The 20,175-nt window shown below is 41.3% G+C and overlaps 1 protein-coding gene across 1 annotated transcript in view; it reads left to right on the plus strand.

Annotated features, from left to right (window-relative positions):
- Window positions 1-1,647: 1,647 nt before the first annotated feature.
- cox10 (cytochrome c oxidase assembly factor heme A:farnesyltransferase COX10) overlaps window positions 1,648-20,175 on the plus strand; it is a 31,400-nt gene continuing 12,872 nt past the window's right edge. Inside the window, exons 1-4 of the mRNA XM_069719962.1 lie at window positions 1,648-1,742; window positions 3,198-3,340; window positions 3,625-4,024; window positions 4,252-4,376. Coding sequence (XP_069576063.1) covers window positions 1,712-1,742; window positions 3,198-3,340; window positions 3,625-4,024; window positions 4,252-4,376 — 699 coding nt within the window. The 5' untranslated portion in view covers window positions 1,648-1,711. The remainder of the gene's footprint in view (window positions 1,743-3,197; window positions 3,341-3,624; window positions 4,025-4,251; window positions 4,377-20,175) is intronic.

Genomic DNA, 20,175 nt, shown 5'->3' on the forward strand with positions numbered 1-20,175 from the left:
GAGGAACTGGCAATCGAGTGGAATGAATGCGATGAATCGGGAGAATTGGATGCTCAGCTTCGGTCGCATTCGGATTCGAGTTCATAGACAACGCCTGTGATTGGAAATGATATTTTCAGCGTGGACATTTGGATGATTCCAATAAATAACGAGATCAGCCTTAATTAGCAGCAAACAACGAGGAATGTTTTTCCATGCACCGTGGAAACTGTGGGTCAGTAAAAGGTTATTGTTTTATCGAAGTTAAACGCCGCGCCGAAAGAGACAAACACACTGTTCTGTTATGTTTGTTTGAATAAAGCAAGGCGCCCGAAGTGAAAGCAGTCGAGAGCATATCAATCAGAAGGATTCTATCTAGCTGGTTGTGGCAGTCAGGGTCAACAAGATGATCGCACACATAAATAACAGACCAAACAGCAGAGCTGGTCGGAGGACGAACAAGGGCAAGAAACAAAGCACTGAATTAGACAGTCGTTTTAAATTAAATTAATACCATCTTCAACTCAGATTTATTGACCACAGTCAAGACGTTTTCTGGTAACCTCACTCCTGGAAAAACAAAACTCATATTGTCGTTTGTTATTCTAAGAAAACAAATTACGTACATTAAAAACAGAAAAACAGGAAAATGAAAAAGCGACACAGCAAACAAATGTAGTCATATCTACATGATACATAGCTGCTTCCTCTTAAAACTAGAATAAAATAATGTTACGAACGAACTGCTAAAGACAAGGGAGAAAGTCTGTTTTTTTCACCGCGTTTTACCATGAAGGTGATAAATTTAGGGCATTTTATTGAATAGTGTTAACCTTTCATGAAAAAGAGCCAAATCCTCATGTGATTTAATGACAATATGTTTTGTTTAGACAGTAATCTACTACCATAGCTATAATTTGACAATTAGATACGTAACGATCTGGGTGATTTACCTGGTGGAAAAAAGACCCTACACGGAATAAAATAAAATAAAACTCAAGAATGAGAAATTAGGTGCTTAAACTAGAATATAAATAAATTGTTATATAGTCAGATGCACTGTCCTATATCGAGTTGTTCTGCTTTAATAGGAAAAGCACAGGTGCAACTAATAATAATATTAATAATGGCTGAGTAATTTTAAAGTTTCCTAGTAATCCATGACTGTGACAGGTAAACCACAAGCAGCTATCATATATATAGATATATACTGTACTGTATATACTGTGCATTTTATATTTTATATTTTTTTACTGCTATTTTATTGCTTTTCTATTATTCTATTATTATCTTATTGCTTCTGTATGCTGCTGTAGCGAAAAAAAATTCCCCTCGGGGATTAATAAAGTAACTACCTAACCTAACCTAACCTAACCTAACCTAACCTAACCTAACCTAACCTAACCTAACCTAACCTAACCTAAAAACCCTTCTGAATTAAATGCTTTTTTTTTTTTTTTTTTTTACAAATAGAATATTATTATTGAACCAAATCGGGGAAAGTGTCGGTTAAGATTTGTTTTGGGATATTATATCACGGTTGATTAAAATGTAAATATTCACTTTTATATACAGTCTACGGGGGGGGGGGGGGGGGGACGCAGTATCCGCAACAGCCGGCGTGACGTGTTCTGCCCCCGGAAGTGCTTCGCTTTACCCAACGAGGTGAAAATGGCGGCGCGCTGCATGTGAAAGGGGGTCGTTAAGGGAGCCGGCTTTATGATTCGGGAACATGTACAAAACGCCATGCAGCCGACTGTCAGGTAATACCGGGAGGGAGGCGGGCAAAGGGGGCGGGGGGGGGGGGGCAAAGGTGGTCTGTCGGTTCTCCGCGCTGTTCCTCCTCCCTCTGCAGCTAGCGTATTAGCTTAGCATGTAGCTTGTACGTAAAGAGAGCTCGTCAGGAAGCTAGCAGTGACCTTAAGAGGGAAGTCAGCTGCACCTGCACTCACCGGAAACAAAACAAAACAACAACAACAACAACAACAAAAAACGAGCTAATGAGTGCTTGCAGCTGTTTAGTTGTAACTGTTGTTAAAGTGTAAAAAAAAAAAAAAAAAAAAAAAGTCCCGGTGGGACGACTACGTCACTCCCAAGTCACGTGACCCGGTCGCGTTTCCACGTGAACGTGTCGTTGGATAACCGGGAACACGTTCAACAACGAAAGTAAAAAGCTGACGATTGAAAGGGTTAATGCAGGGTGGTATTATTCTGTAATAATAATAATAATAATAATAAAAAATAATAATAATCTGTATCACACCGCAGCACCTGATACTTTTTTTTCAACCCAAGTTGTATTTATTTATTTGCTTATATATCGTTTCTGTGTGTGTTTATTCATTAGTCTTGCTTTATTTTTATTTTTATTTTTTTAATCTTTTTATCTATGTTATTTTATTGCATACTTTTTTTTTTTTTTTTCTTATTGCACCTTTTTATTTTTCCTAACTGTATTTCTATGCTGCTGTGACGACTAAATTCCCCCACTGTGGTATATAATAAAGTATTATCTCTGTTTCTACTTTAGATCCAATCGCTTTGGCTCAATTTATATGAAACGAGTTACCAGTAATTAACTTACAAAATACATGTAATTGTATTAAAGGTGCAGTTACTGGGAGGAAATATGTAATTAAATCACAGTTACTATTTAAAATATCGGTAACGACGTCTGATGTTCCATAAAAAAGCTTATACGTGGAATACAACATTCACTCTGCTGCTTTGCATCTTTTTTTTTTCCCGCCTCCATTCATGTGGCAGTTTGCAATCTTAATTTAGAGTTGTTGTTTTCGATTAGTTCGCTTGTCTGCCAATCAAATCAATGTGAATTTTCCGATGCAACTACACCAAAGGGATATTTAGAAAGAGTCACCCAGGAACCAGAGTTAAAAAAATAAAAACCTGCATGAAATAATTAAAAGCAAATTATTTTGGGAAGTCTGTGATCATTGTGAAATACGTTTCCTTTCATACTGCAGTATTGTGGAAAACAAGTTTAATTGCGGTCTGTAGTGCGTTTTGTTTCACTTCATTCTCATTTTTTTTTCTCTTGCCCCTGTCCATGTGCCATCTGAGATTAAATTGTTGTTGTTTTTTTATTGTGGTTTTCTTTGTTTGCTTAAATGCTTTATTGTTCTATGACAGATTCAAACCAAACCGAGACTATTTATTTTTTTAAAATGACTACACGTTGTGTCTCGTGTTTCTTTTAGGTTTTGTTGGTGCAACTGTGAAACAGAAATTAGTTCAAAATGTTCCTCGAAGTCACCAGACCGCCCGCAGCCTCATTCAACTGCACGGAAGAGATCCATCGAAGTGGCTGACGTATCAGCATCTCAACTTCCTTAAACGGCAGGTATTGAACTACATGAGATTAATTGGTGGTGTTGTTGTTATGCCTTGTTATTGCTTTAAAAAGTGTGAAAGACCTTGAATTATTTTTGTATTTTCTCATTTGTAAAGTAATTTGAGCAGCTGCCATGTATGAAAGAAATGATATAAATTAGCCTTCTCTGTCTGTATTCTGAAATTACACTGATTTTCTTATTTGCTGCACATTTCGGGATGCTCTTGCATTTCTCATCACACTTGAGATTATCTCATAAATCGCCATGTCTGCCCGTTTTGTTTTTCCTTCAGTATGTTGCAAAGAACAACAGTGAGCTTCACCAGCGTGCCGTCCCCAAACGGGCACCTGTCCTGGCCATCGTGGACGAGAGAGACGATGACGGCGTCGAAAGGCAAGTGGAGAGAATACCGACTATTACCTCTGCGGTCGCAGACGCTGCTCCACAGCCAGACGATGTCGCCGGTACGACGCGGCCCGAAATCTCCACCTCGAAGGCCACGACGGGAGACGCGGCGGCGCAAAATGAAACCGTGTCCCGTGTGGTTGCACGTCGAGATGAGACTCCGCACGTCCAGGTTGAGACGGACGAGACGAGGGAGGCGCGTCTAGACCGACAGTGGAAGCAGCTGAAGGTCGACGTGGCCGACTTACCGGATGTCTACGCCAGACTTTCCAAAATCAAACTTACAGGTGGGGTACGCACTATCTCGTGATTATGTCATTTACTCCCTCGACCACGAGACGAAATAGGAATCCCAAAATACCACAACGTGGCCAATTGAGAAGATGCAAATGAAATCCAGAAAATGTCCCCGCACCGAGTAGAGTCGAGGCCCCGCCGGTACCATTCAGTGGAAACATAGCATTAGTTTCCATTTGAAGAAGTAACTCTTGTTGTTTTTGTTCGTTGATTTCAGCTCTGGTGGTTACGACTGCAGCAGCTGGCTTTGCGATGGCTCCGGTGCCCTTCAATCCCATCATGTTCTTTGTGTCTTCTCTGGGGACAGGCCTCGCCTCTTGTGCTGCCAACTCAACTAACCAGGTTTGTCATCGTCATATTGAGGTCAAACAAGGTCATGTGTGTATGTTTCTGTAACATCTGTGTGTGTTGCATTTGGCTTTTTGCACACCCTGATCACCTGATCACAGCCAGGTTTTCTAAATAGTATAACTTAATAGACTCTGATTAAAAGCCGTTGGCATTCACAGTTTGACATTAAAGTTTAATCACCATCAATAAATTATCAACAAAAAATGGAACATAATAAGATTCACAAACATGGGAGTTACACCAGGGTTATACTGGCAACTAAAAATGTTGAACCACAAATTCACTGAAAATACAAAGATCCCATAAAGCATAAAATATGAATCACGTTGCATGTGTAACTGTTTCAAGAACTGCAGTAAACATTGGAGCTGGTTCTGACTCTGTTTATTAAGTACCAATTTCCTTTTTGGAAAGAAAGTGACTTTTCTCACATTTGGCAAAACGTCTGTCGGTCTTATGATACATTGTGGATTTTTATTGTTGACATTTTATACAAACATTAACTTGCTTGCTGACAGACCCAGCACAATTTTCTTCTTTAAGTTATGTTCCGAAAGAGATCCTAAAAGAACCAGCACGTCGCCTTCTTTTACCCACTCTACATTCCTCTTTTCCAACGGATCTCAAAAATGCATTGAGCTGACTGTAATGCTGTTATTATTTCCCTGCTGAAAGCTTTTTTTCTTTTTCTTTTTGAAGCCATAAACAAAGGAGCGGTAGTGTGCTTAGACACTCAGAATGCCTAGAAGAAGTAGGGCCTCCCTCTACTTGACGTCGTACATCGGAATTTGCTCCATGTCTTAAGGATATTAGTATAATGGGTGACCTCCCCCTCAGCCCTGGGTTGAACTGCGCTTAGTGGTGTCTGTGGCCTGTAATTTGGCAGCAACCTTGATTACACTGCAGGTTCATGCCCTTGAGGCAGCCCCCCCCCCCTCCACCCACCCCCAAGCATCACCACCAACAACAACTACGCATGTTCCAGTTGCCGTCTTTATTGCTTTGCAACAGAGAAGGCGAAAAGTTTTGTGACATCGCTGATCATCTCGAATGACAACTTTTGCATTCTGTCGTTTGGATGTGACTGCAAATGTTGACACGGTTTTATTGCTGTGGTCGGGCCTGAATAGTGTCAATCAGTCCGTTGCTAAAGGTTAAAATGGCTCCTCTGTACACCTCCACCTCACACTGAGCAGGTGTGTAAATATCCTTCAGGTATTTGAAAAATCCTCCCTCCCCTCCTCCTCCCGTGCCTGAGAGGCCGGGAGCTCCGAGACGTTCAGAGCGTTGAGTGGTGTAAGAGGCAGCAAGCCACTCTTTGTACCCTTGGTGTCCCTTTATCTGTGTGGGCCCACCCTCACATCAGCCCTGTCAGTCTTCATTTTCTCCACTAGCCCACACCGAGGTTCGGACACAACAGGGCTTCAGATTTCATTGAAACAACGTTTGTTTGCCTCTCTCTCTCTCTCTCTCTCTCTCTCTCTCCTATACTATACTAGTTGCAAATTAGATAAGTGTGTTTGAAGAAGACCTGCGGAAAATAAAGACTCTTAAGGCTTCTGCTGTCGTGGAAAGTCTTTAAAAACTGTTTCTATTTTCCAGGTGTTTTATTTAAAAAAAATGACACTTTTGCTTCTTTCCAGTCTGCAGTATTTTCACTGCCCCACCATATTAAATGACTTTTTATGCACTAAACCATAAAACATCAGCATGAAAATATTTGACTGTGTGAATGGACCGTGCCGATAGTAATCATATGATGGAGGTCTGAAAAGATTTCAAGAGTTCATTTTTGCATTGTCCATGTGGGTCCTGGTGTCCTGTGGTAGAATGTGTGGCATTTTGGGAATGCTTCACATGGTTTCTGTAGATAAACACATGGTGAACTGGAAAGAGCTCCTTGTGGAATATTACTCCAGCATTTCTTTGTTTTCACAAATGGCCTTGTGTGTCTTAGCCTGAAATTAATCAGTGCTTACTCCGTTTAAGGCCAAAAGAAAATCCTTTTTTTGTGGTTGGTAGCTGGTATGTGAGACGAGTCAGACTCGCTCTGCTCTCGTAGCCCTATGTTCTCTGCGGGCACATGTTGCGTGTCATCATAGTCTTAATTGGAAAGCGTTGGAGATGGGATTTTTGTTTCAGACAAATTAGCCACCTGTCTTGAAGTGAGGTTGACTTTAAAGTACGTTGCTAGACAAAGTCATGCAAGTAGCAACCTTAAAGGGTGGTTAAAATGGTAAACATCGCCAGGAAAGTAAAACTCGTTTGTAGTCGGCTGTGCTCGTCTCTTCCTGCTCGTCTAGTATGAAAAGTATGTTCCTTTCATCACGCGCTATAACAAAAGTGGTTGGAGTTGCTTTGTTTTGGTGAAGAATGTCATTTTCCTTGTAATTATACTCACTGAAGCAGCATGGATGTCACGTGTGACACATAATTGCCTGTTGCGCTGCCGCTGTGGTGTTAGTCTGCACCTCTTTGCAGTGGACCGACACACTCGGGACTGTCAGACACACCCTCACCTGTGCGCGAGTAATCACAACACTTCAATCATCTTTTCTCTTTTTCATTATCCCGAAAAGAAAACACAGAATGGGGAAGAAAAACATCCTAACCTCAGATCTGCTGCCAAGGGTTTTGTTTTCTCATAACTCCTTTTCATCTTAAAGATATTGGTGCTTCACCGTTAGCGTGGTGAGGTGTGATCAAAGCTCGAGTCCTTTTCATACGAAATATCAAACGAAAGCTAAACGAGCAAATCAAAGCAGAGAAAGACCCAAATGAAGATCACTTCCTACGGATCCTTCTGCTCCACCTTCATCCCTTAATGTTCGTCGTCTAAAGAGGCCGAGGAGTAAATGTGGCCACGTAACTGTCGAATTACGGTGAGGAAGGCAGGAAACTGCCTTCAGGGACAGCAAAATGCTTTGGCTCTTAGAAGTGGCAGTCAGACGTTCGGCTGAGCTGTCAAAAGCCAAGGCTGCTCTTTGTCCCATCGGGAAGTGCCCGGAGGGCGAACAGAAATGTTGTGGTTTCTTTTTAAAATGTGACTCTATTTAGGAAACTGACGGAAGGGTGTAAGCACCAGGAGTCACGTAACAATGGCATGTCACCGGCTCGAGTTTCTTGCCACAGTCGAAAGACTTAATGCTGTCGTGTCTGTCTGACAGTCGCAGAGGACTTTCAGGTCCAACGGCAAAGGGACGTCATTATTTGAGCTTCCAATTGAAATAGTTCTCTGGGATGCCAACTAAGAGATTTTCAGTGTGTTATTCATTTATTTTTTTGCTTGAACTTGAATCTCGCAGTTTATATTGCCACGAAAGCCAGTGTGGAGATGTTCGCCTGAAAAAGGGGGTAACGCTCTGCAGAGAGTCAAAGTCTCCCGAGAGGTTTGACTACAGTTTTCCCTCTCGGTAGCAGAGTTCCTGCGGGATTGAATCATAGCTAAGGTTAGTTCAAAAAGTGCTGGTTGCTCTAGTCTTCAGGACCCCCGGGCCCCCGGACCCCCGGGCCCCACACCAGGCACGGCCCCTGCAGGTGTTTCCAGCCGTCATCACCTTCCTGTCTCGCCACTACTTCGGCTAATTGGATAATTGGGTGAGATGAGAGTTTGAGGCCGGAGCCTGAAAGACCCCGGGGGAGGTCTGAGGTCCCCGGCAGTGTAAATAAGACCCGATATGGCCTTCGACTGTCAAACAACAACTGCTCCACTATTTTGACACCATCTGTAGTGTAAGTCGCACCGTGTGAGTGTGCGTGTTTGTTTTGACGTGGATTCGAGCCGGCTTTGTTTTGTATGGCCGAAACGTGCTTTCGCGACGAAGACAGCGAGTTTTCTGTCGCGTGCGGTTAGCTGTCTGAGGCTGGCACGCACACGCGGGCCCCCCACAAGCCCCCGGCCCATCCACTCCTACCACTTCAAGCTACGCCCTTCCCTCTACGCCTGTGCAGGCATGCGTTATTTCCCTTCCTGCACGCTTCCTCCTCGGTGCACCTTGGTCAGCCCCGTAGAGTATGGGGGTACATGACCCAACATGGGCACAGGTTATGCAGACAGTCGTGTGTTACTGAGGTAAAAAAAAAAAAAAAATCCCAAATCATTTGTTTAAGATATACAAATACAATTGTAAACTGTTATGTGACCATGGCGGCCGAGCAGCCAGTTTTATATCGCACATTTACACTTCTGCTTTCAACTTTAAAAGCACTGTGAACCTCCCCTGAATGTAATGACACCACCGTCTTATATTTCAAACACATGTTATTACAATGCATGTTAAACTCTTCATCTCTGACTGCCATCTCTGTTTCCGTTTGAAGTGGCAGTCGTCTTTTTCGGCATATTTATCACAACATTTGGATGTCAGATTGGTGTGCCGTCACCTCTGTTGTGATGTGAATAAAGCCTGGAAATTCCCTCTCATTATTATAAATATTGAATCCTCCCCTCCAGGCATATCAAGCATAATCCCTGAATCTGTGTTTTTAAATGGCACTGATGTAAATGTACAGTCTGGTCTTGATTAAAGTCCTTAAATAACACCAACATCAACGCAGAATTTTTTTTTTTGTATAACAGTGCACAGAAAATATCAGGGCTGTGACATATTTTTTTGTTTTGGTTCTGGATTGAACCTCAAATGAATAACTGACTATAGGCTAAATGCAGACTATGAGCTTTCGTCACATCCATATCAGATGTATTTTGTAAAAATGTGATCTCTTTCTATGCACAGTACTCTAAATTTAGGCTACAGAAAGTAATCGGACAAATAACCAGAGTTAAATAAAGTCAACCAATTTAAAGCCCAAAATGTTTACACATATGCAAACTAATTATTAGCCAATCAACAACAACAACCAACCAGGCTTCTCTTGAAAACTATTGTCCCTTTTATATTCCAGTTTTTATTATATCTTCAAAAGGAGCCTCATCGCAGCCGATGTACCAAAGACACAAAGGTAGTATGTGAAAAGGATTGTGCTTAAGCTGCTTTAATACACGTACAATGCAATATACATGACATAATACGCATTCATTTTGCTCTGGCGGTGTTGTATAACATTTTCATTAAATAATAAATCTACATGACCAATAAAATGATTCAATTGCCTTTGCTTCCTGTGGACTTTTATGCTGCAGTGTTATACATATGATTTAATACATTTCCTATAATTACAGTGATGTTTTTTCTTTTTCTTTTCTTTTTTTTTTTCACTGCTTTCGACATACTGAAGGTGTGTTTCGATCGTTGTCCCATCAACAGCTCAGTAGGTGGTATTCGTCTACCTCAGCCCGGGTTGCCAGGCCGTTGCCAGGCCGCAACAGTCAGGGCTGCAGCTACAATTTTTCCAGCAGCGGACATGGGGCTCCTCTTATCGTAGGTCGGGGCACCTCGCATAACATGTTACCTCCTTGAGAGGATCATTAGTTGTAACCAGACCTCCTGGCTGCTAAAACTCCACCGACCATTGCTCTCTTCAAACACAGTAAAACCCTCCCGCCACTGGGTTTGTGTCTGTTACATGCTGAGAGGTATTAACAGAAGGTTTGGTTTTAAATGGGTGCTGCAGAATACCTCAAAATCTGATAGAATTGGTGTCATTTTTGTGTCCTTTTTCAACAAATCTGTTTGAAAGTCACCCTGCGCCTCATCCTCACATTACCCCCCCTATATTGTGTTATATAACCAGTGACCTCCAAAAGTATGTCAACACCAGAGTGAAATTGATGTTTTTTCTACTTTAGGTATTTGAATTTAAGATGAAACATGAAAATGAGACAAAAGTAGAGGCTTCAGTATTTATTCCACGTTATCTGGATGCAAATACTACTATTACTACTACTACTAATAATAATAAACTTTATTTGTATAACACCTTTCATAAAAGAAATGCAGCTCAAAGTGCTTTAAAGCAAAAAACAGTGTTTCACACACAGACGGATATAAAGGAACATAAAAATATGTTAAAATAAGAAAAACAAATAAAATGCATAAGAATAGATCAAATTAAGCACACAAAACTCTTAATACAATAAAATAGAGCTAAACTATATAATAAAGCATTGAAAACATTGTACATTTTAATGATAGATATCTAAAAGTTAGATATATTTATCCAAGAATACGCATGTTAAATTTCAAACTCTGTACTTATTTTTACTCTCGGATATCTTAGTACATCAGTGCTTTGTCTGTCAAATGATTATGTTGCCACGTCGTGCTTTTTTGGAGTTAAAGGTCAAACACATCAAACTGTGGCGATTAACTAAAACGGAGATCCCTTCCTCGCTGCAGATGCGGTTCCTCAGATCTTGTTTTCCACCAGCTTATTTGAAACAAAAGAACAGGCTGATCTTTGACATGAATAGTTTTTAGCCTTTTTGTTTCAGTGGTCTCCACCAAGCTGTTAATTCAGCCTCGGAGAACGGGTGGAAATTCCCTTTTAATTGCCGAGCAAGATGCTATGAAAAGGCCTCGATTGGGTATCTCTCTTTCAGCGCCGGATCAAAATGAATATTTAACTAGACAGCACTGTTTAATAGTTAATTTCTTTTAAAGCCTTTTGTCTTTGTCAACTGTGGGGTGCCAGTCCATTTGAAATGGTACAAATGGTTCTCTTGTAGCCTCAGATGGGAGACAGATGCTGTACTCTGATAAAGTCACGAAGGGTAAATCCACCTATCATATGCCCCCAGGAAAATGCCTGAGAGGAAGCAAGGGCAAATACTGTTGTCAGGCAAAGTGTTTGTTGGGCTTGGATGCACTGATAATATTCTGGTGTCTGACAATGTTGTAATGGTTTATTTAATTCATATGTTGTGTTTACGTTATTTTTTTAAAGTTAAATTTCCTGCTATTTCCAGAAGTATAATGTACTGCACTGAAGGTTTTGAAATCCAGCTGCCTGTGATGTTGCTCTTTATTTGTTTACATTTTGTGCATTTAATAATTGCAGGAAGATTAAATCTTTTTAAATAGGCAGAACTAGGAAATAGGAACTCAGAGAAATATTGGAAACCGCTAAAAGCACAGTGTTTCTCAGTATCAGTTTTCTTCAACTATTCCTCAGTTCAACAGACGCACAACCTCAGTATTTTAGGAGCTCTAATATTTATACCATGATTACCTTATATTGTTACCTTTGTAAGGAAAACTACTGAGGTGCTAACAACTGCAAATCTTCCATGTTCACATTTTTATAATGGTTACTGTATGATATTGAAATTATTCTCCATTGGTTGTTATCGACTGACCTGGCAATCAGAGATATGTCGAAAAAGACGTTTTGATTGTTAATATTTTTTTTACTGTAGAAAATGATGTTCCTCATCATGGACTCAAACTTGCTATCATAAATAATTAGAGTAGGCACATGCACATAAACATATCTAAATTCCTGCAGTTTAGTTTTTTGTTTTTTTATTCCCATTGTGCAACTTCTAAATACAACGAATAAATAATATATATATATATTTTTCTTTTCAACGACCCATATTTTTGTTGATTGTACTGTACTCAAACTTCAACAAATAAGCACAGGGTAACTTTACTTCAAAGGAGCCGGAAGAACAAGAACTGAACAAGGTTTTCTTAATGGAGCTGTCAACAACCTGCTGTCAGCTTTTGTGAAGATTACACTCAAGTGACGCATCGATACTCGACGCAACCAAAAGCCTCTCTGGGCTGTCAATGCCGCGGCTTGTCGGCACAAACACCCAATAGAGTCGACTTCACCTGAGGGAATGAGCATGACTGACTGATGGGCAGGTGGAGCGCCTCTTTTCCACCTCCCTGATTAGCCTTTAGTTTTTGACAAAACACTGTGATTATGGGCTTCAATGACCAACAGGCAGAGCTGCAGACACCAGCGAGACCTTAGTCAGAGAGGAGGAAACCACCCACCTCAGCACTGTCTGGTGCCAATGAACCTTTCCACACTTTGTGAGCAGTGTACACACACACGTGAATAGTTTTGGTTGTTTTTGGCCATATCTGACCTCATACAAGCTGAGTAAATGTTTTCACAACAACCAGGATACTTCGTCGGAGGTATTTAGTCTCTCTGTTACTGCCTTCGGCAGAGTTTTCAGCAAGGTGAAAGTAGAATCTGAATATTCTGAAATATTCAAGTTTTTACCATGTTTTTTTTGCACCTAACTACCTCTAAAGTAGTCCTTGAGATCTGTTTGTGGTTTTGGTGCTATTATTGTTGCCTACTTTGTTTTCTTTGGACAGTCTGGACTTGTTTCCCCACTCAAACGGATAGTGGCATGTCAGCACCTCTAGCGTACGTGGTGAACGTATGAGTGGATGAAACAGCTGGTGTAGAGGCCTCTGTATGTTTAGAGGACAAACCGGAACTCTCTTATCACATTGTGGACAGTAATGATGGGTTTCTAGAGCTGTTTGCATGGTTTAACATTCGCAGGTTGAGCCCAGAGGTTTTCCTGCCTTGTTGATGTCACTGAATACTGTCACGCCTGAGCCCAAATGTTTTTCGTTCACTTGAGCAGCTCAAAAATTACCCATAATGACACGAAGAAAGTGAAAGTATTCTGATGGAAAAAGGCTTGGCAATGATGTGGAATGTCTTTTGTGATGCTAATGGCAGTCAGATGAGTGCACACTGTGTTGTGATGTGTGGCACTGTATTGCATTAAAAATGTGTGACAGCGGAGTGAATAACACATCTCATGGAATGACCTGCTGTTTTCTATTGAGCTGAAACGTGAGAGTTATGCAGCGTTCTGATTTTTGTTGTTGTTGTTTTTGCCCTGCTTTGAAGAGATAGTTGTTCATGTGGATATAAAGTTATTGTTAGTCAGAGATAAATAGAAAAGAAACACTGATGAAACTAGGATTCATAAAAAAGACATTCATAGCATCTACTTTCCTAAGACATCGCATCATTTCTGTACATTGTACTTTTTTTCTTTTCTTGTGAAACTCAAGTTTGCCCTCTCTATTTGAAGGTAACTTAGCCAAAGGCAAGTAGGAACACTCTTTGTAATGCTGAGATCCATGGATAATTAACAAAAGCAGCCCTGTTTATGGCGTGCCCGTGAGCCAACACTGCATGCTAATTTGATTCGAACCGAGAAGCTTTTGGGGCAAGGGCATCGTTGCTGGAAAACAAAACGGTTCTACCAACATGCACCGAGTCTTTCCTTAAGCTTTAGGTTTGTCATACATTCTCAGTATGTTGGTTTAATGGCCAAGTTTATTTATTTAGCCCAAAATCACGAGGTTGCCTCGTACCCCGCCCCCCTCCAAAAAAAAAAAAAAAAAGATAAAACAGAAAAGGAAAATGTTTTTAATTTGCTCAGGCATATGTTATCTTAAATCTTAGCACAAATAAAGCCCGTCATACTCTGTATGTGGCCTAAATGAGGTTACATAGTTTGTGTTGAAACTTTTGACTGCGCTGAATAGTTTTCTCTCTCCATCTCTATGGGTTCATTATCATTTAAGTTAAAGGTCTGTTCTCGATGAGTATGCATTACATTGCACCTCGCCTATTGAAGAAGTCTTCAGACGTCGATTTGCCTCTCTACTGTTAAGTGCTCTGTAATGGCTGAGCATTATAAATATGAAGACGTCACACGAGTACAAAGAAGCTCAGATTTTGACTCGCTTCCATTTCTCAGTACTCTATAGTTTGAGTAATTGTTTCCGTCTTTCATCTTCTGCACATATTATTTAAAACATTTCAAATTATATTTTGTGAATCTTAACTGCCACCCAACTCTTCAGTTGTTCATTATGTAATCTCCAAGCATATCCTGAACAGCTGAAAAATGCCACAACTGATATTTAGCATACAAAAAAGGTTGTTTTGTTTGACCATGAATGGCCTTTTATTTTTGATTATAATAGTCTCATTTAAAAGCAGAAATATCCTTTAAGACTGCGCTGTCATGAAAGTTGCAACTATTCAAAGACTTTGAGATGTAGGCCGAGAACACACCACATCTATTTACCACTTTTGCAAAGATCTCCAAGATATAGTGTTGCTTAACCTTTCTCCCCACGAGATGAATCTCTGTCTCCGTGTGATTTAGAGTACAGCATTCACGCTCCTTCTCTCACAACTCTCACGCGTGCGCAAATCAGCTGTTTGTTCTGGAGGTGATTTTTCATAAATCCTGTGGGATGCATACTTAGCAAATTGTTTCTCCATCTGTTATTTATTAATCTTCCTTCAAAGAATAGAGATGTGTTTCATGTGTGTCCATTACAGGTGATTGTAAAAAGGAAACTCATCAACGCCGAGACAGTATGACTGTTTTCATTATAACGTCTGAAACATAATTAAAAAATTGAAACTAATTTCACTAATCTAGGCAACTAATGTGTCTGAAATGATGCTTTAAAAAGGCTGCTTCCAGCCAGTCATATTAACTAAATATGATGACCTCTGGTAGCTCCAGCACGGGCGGCGTTGGTGGTCAATACCGATTGGTTAAAGACTTCTTCAATCGTTTCATATTTAAGCCAAGGTCTACACATGAGCGTGGCCAGGCCAATATATTATTTGTTATTATTCATTTATTTGTTGGAATTTCCCTGGGTTAATTTTTTTGTCTCTGTTTCGCTCGTATTTCTGTTAACATACCGCTATATATACGTACACACAACTCAGTTGGGTGTGTTCCCCCGTCTGACTCGGCTTCGCTGTGGACACAGCAGCCAGTTAAAAGGCTCTTCAGCTATATGATGACACGGCAGTCTGTCAGACTGTAACTGTTGATTACCGTTCTCACCACAGATCAAAGTATGTGTGTCTGTGGGTGTGCGCAACACGCACATACATACTCGCCCGGCCTCCGATGCCTTTAAATATACTTTCAACACCTTATGGGAGGCAGCGCTTTTTGCTTTGTAGCTAACCCCACCTGGGAATCACAGAGGGATTGTAAAACTACACTTGTTTTCTTTTGTTGTTTATGTCTACAGCGTAGCATTACTTTACCCCTCTATTCTGTACATCTTAATAACTGTTTGTTCTCTTTACAGAGGCTCGCCTCTAAGCCACATAAAGAATCGCTGCTTTGTCAGCCCACAAACGAAACTTAAATATCTATTTATACGTGGAGCTGCATACCAGAACGCTGCTTCGAAGGTGCTTCTGTAATTGAGGCTCTGTTGTTTTCGTGCATTTGCTTATTAATAAGTGCTTGAAGTGCATTTTATATTTCCTGCTCATGGACATATCTGGCCATTTCACGAAAGAACTTGCATGATCATTTAGATTCAGTTCAGCAAAGACTCGAGCTGCACTCATCCTCTGTGGCATTATCTGCTTGTCCAACACAGCAGTTGGAAATGCACAAAAAAAAAGACCTTTTTTTTGAGAGCAAAGGCCGTTTTACTCTGAACACCATTAATTTCAGTCACTCGTTGAAATAGAAGGACGTAACCATTGCTATGGTGCCATTCATTTTACACCCACACAACTGTAATGAGTTTCAGAATGATAGACTGTGTGTGTGTGTGTGTGTGTGTGTGTGTGTGTGTGTGTGTGTGTGTGTGTGTGTGTGTGTGTGTGTGTGTGTGTGGGTGGTTGCTCTATACTTTACCTGCAGACCTTTTTTTAATCAAAGTGCCTTTTTTGTGTTAATTAATTAATTGTGGAAGAGAGTTGGCGGGTCGCACCAAGCCATAATTTCAATGGCCTTTTACCAGTTTGAAATTGCTTTCTTTATTTAAGAGTAGGTATGGGTATCATTAGGATTTTATCTATGCAAATATCGATACAGTACTCGCAGATAAGAATTGATACTTGGCACACTATCGTCGACATTGTTCTTTAAATCAGGGGGATTAACTTACAACTAAGCGCGCCGGTCCTCGATTTACGGTCTATCCGTTTATTTGATAAAAATTTCAAAGACTTCTTGTTGAAGTCCGTCTCCTGGCATTAATGATTCCCCCTCAAATTTCCTTTCTATTCATCAAAATGAGATCATAGAAGTTTTGGCGTCATGCCTTAAAGGCATAGTTACATCCCCTACACACTGCTGTGAAGTAGTAGTAGTTTTTATAAATGTCTGAAAATTATTATTAATTATTAAATAGAAAAAATGTGTGTGTGTATATATAATATATATGTCAGTCACATTGACATATAGTTATTATTGAGACACTTTGCTATGACACCTAAGATTTAGCCGCGGTGCCTCTCATTGATTGGACATGATATAGAAAGGCCCATACCTGTATACATACAAGGCCTCAATGCTAACTTGCATATCCAAGCAAAAACCATGATCATCCCCGAGCCCAGGGCAATTCCTTGTTTCAAACTTCATTTTCAGATATTCAGTTTAGTCACTGTGACTTCTCCTTGAGAAACTGCGCCAACACTCAAGCCCTCTGGAAGCTGTGTTACTTCACATCCTGACAGCAAGAATTTCTGTTGCTTTAACAGGACAGATAGTTGACAGCTCACTTCTAGAACCCATCGCGGAGCTAACTGGTTGCTTTTCCACTTGAAGACACGGAGGGTATGGCAGAGAGAAGAGATGGGTCTCGGGGGGGCAACGCTCTGGCGGTGGAGGAGGACAGACTCTGACAGGAACTTTGTTACCCTGTTTACACAGTCTCCTCCTATTTGCTCCAGCAAACAAGATTGTCACTCATGGATAAATTATTTAGTCAGGCTGCTTTTTTTTTTTTTTTTTTTTTTTGACGCCGTTTACTGTCTGCTCCCCTGCGTTAGGTGTATCTTCAAATGTTCTGATTTCCTATAAACATAGTTCATACTTCCTTTTCCTGTTGTCTGTTTCTCAGAAATGTCAAACTAAAAGGAAAGCGGTAGCGCCACAGAAGATATCCTCAATTGTGTGTTACCCAAGTGTAAGACCAAAACCCACAACTCTAGTTTTGAATCAGTTGTCTGGTTGATACTAAGCTCTCGTCTTTCTCTGTTTGGACCAAGCAGGTGGTTGTGAAGCTCTGTAGGAGGTGCTGACACGTTGTTTACTTTACTGCACAAACTAAAGCAAATCCAGCAAGCCTACACCAAAACACCTCCTGTGACCTAATACGCAGAAGTACCGTCATCTCCGTAGTTGCTCCTCTGCCTTCTCCGAACCAACTCACCAACACGAGTTATCGACACGTTATCTGAAGTCTGGCTGTGAAGAACAAGCCGGGGAGGAGAAAGGAAATGAGAACAAACATGCTGATTGAAGAATGTCTGTCACGGTGTGTTTAGCTTGAAACAACCTTACCTTGCAGGAAAAGCAGGCGGCGTGTGACCCACATCCGGGCATGTTTAAAAGGTCGCCGAGAGAGAGAGAGAGAGAATAAACAACCAGAGAAAACAACCAACCCACAGAAACAGAGTAATCAGTTTTCTTTTAGTTGGCAAACAACGGCAAAAAAAATACAAAGAATGTATTTTTCATGGACGGTTGAATCAAGTGACTCATTTATTACGTAATCCTTTTTTTTTTTTTAAATTTTTTTTTTAACCAAAGCACCTGTTGTCCCATTTGGAGTTGTGGTTAGTGAAATACATAAAGGGATCTCCAGTGAGAGCTAACGGTTGTGAATACCAGCACTGGTCGTGTACACGGCGTTCGGTCGGGGCTTCGAGTTCCTCGGCTCACCGTGAACAAAAACCGTAGCGCAGGAAACCTTTTGGTCACGTACCTGTTGTTTGGATACCAAAACCGTGATTTCAAAACGAGCGCAAATTGTGAATTTTGGTTGCCGTGACAACCCGTACAAGCGCAGACAACCACGAATGCGGTCATCTTCTCGTATTTCTGACGATATAAGTTATTGCAGGATTTTGTTTTGTCGTGCGTGCGTGCGCGCATCACATTGTTGGCCTCATTAAAAGGTAGTTGACCTTCATCTAGAGTAGACTTTTTTATGTCCGTAAAAGGTAATGCTACGGGTGAGTAGAGGCTGCGCGCGGAGAACCAGACCTCACCACGTGTTGTCTTCGTCTCGGGTCCTCATCATCCCCGTTTGAAAGGCTTGTTGAATGAGCCCGTCGAGATGAAGGGGAGGATTTTTACCGCGGGTCGCCGCCGCAAATACAAATCTACCAGAGGTGCTGATGGCTGCTGTCACGTTTGCGAGAACAGCGAAGGGCCTTCATGTGCGTGCGTTCCTTATCACGTCTTGTTTCCAAGGCTGCATTTCTTCCACGTCTCCGCGACGAGCCATGTCAAGAACGCCGTTGAAGCCGACACGCAACAACACACACACACAACACGCACACACACACACGCACGCACGCACGCACGCTCCCGTTCCAGTCTCGTTGTGGTCAGACGCAGCTGCGGACGAAAAAATGGAAACGCTCACATTCTCTCAAACATACACACGGTCGTGCACATGCCTCCTTTTCAACTGCAACCCAAACTGTTGAGAGGCTTTCAAACTTCACGTCATGTCAGTCACACCCTCACAGTTATTTGCAAATGTCTGCTGATGGCGGAAAGGACTGTTTATTTCTTTTTAAACAAGTGGCCACACACACACACACACACACACACACACACACACACACACACACACACACACACACACACACACACACACACACACACACACACACACTCTCACGGAGTTCTATGTATTCAGCCTCCACTGATATGTTTTCCCACAGTGTGTGAGACTCAGTAGAATGCAGTTAAGTGTGTGCACAGTTCATGGTAATCGGGAACCGCAGTGAAATGCCCTCATTAGTAAGAACGTTAACTTATCAGGCTGAGACTAGAGATATGGCTGGCCAGCTTTCCAAAAGGAATTCGCCTTGTTTGCACAGTTGATGTGTTTACAGTGGAGAGAAAATGAACGTGTTCGCCGGCATGGCTCAATGTCTTGTTCTTGTTTGCAGTGGTACCGAACCATTTTATATTCATTTTATGAAACTTGAACTATTTCACCTTAAAACATGACCACAACACTATCAGCAGCACAGTAATGTGCAGGGAGCAGGGAGAAGCAATAACTTTTGCGAGTTTATTTTGCAACGTCAACATCCGCACTTATGTTACATGTGTTTTTGTGACTAGCTGTGTTTGGACAGCTGCGATTTTACAGTGAACTTTAGCTGAGAGAGAGCACATCAAATTACGTGTCAAACTCATTGAAATCAGCAACGGGGAGCTACTAAAAAAAAAAAAAAAAAAAAAAAACTAAAATAAACTGCCCACGGCAATAAGCTGAGTAAGGTGTTTTCAGTGACGTTTGTTTTTCAAGATGGGCAGAGCATCACTGTCCAAGACAGAATAAGGTGTGTTCGCTCAGGAGAGCAACCGGTTTGGTTTTCTGTGACAGTCACGGGGTTGTGCACCAATAGCCTGTTTACCAAACGGTGTCTCGGTGATGAAATATATCTCTTTCTGAGAGAAGGTCTCGTAATCCTCCAGATTTGCAGTCGTCCTAACTGCTCCCCCAACAAGAGTCTGGCTCGTAATCTGAGTCCTCCCTCACACTAGGAGGCACTGTGGGCTGGTCCCCAATGCAATGTAAATGATGAAAATAGCGATATTATATGACACACAAGGAATGCACCGTGTGAATGAACCACGGCATCACTTCTAAACCCATCGGTACGTGTGTCGACCACCCCCCCGTTCCCTAGAGCCCCAGTTTAGCAGCTTAAGACAAGTCTCTGAGCAGAACAGAAATGGATAACACTCATTTATGTGGAGTTCTGAACCCAAAACTTTTCTTCAAGTTATTTATGGAGGCAAAGCAGCAGCTGTCAAAGCCCCCTTTGATCAACTACACCGTGTATGAATAATCCTCTACTTTTA

This window comes from Brachyistius frenatus, unplaced genomic scaffold (genome assembly GCF_029030835.1).
Source record: "Brachyistius frenatus isolate BFR_SWC_R1_liver_20210118 unplaced genomic scaffold, ASM2903083v1 Contig_228, whole genome shotgun sequence".
Classification (NCBI taxonomy): Eukaryota; Metazoa; Chordata; class Actinopteri; family Embiotocidae; genus Brachyistius; species Brachyistius frenatus.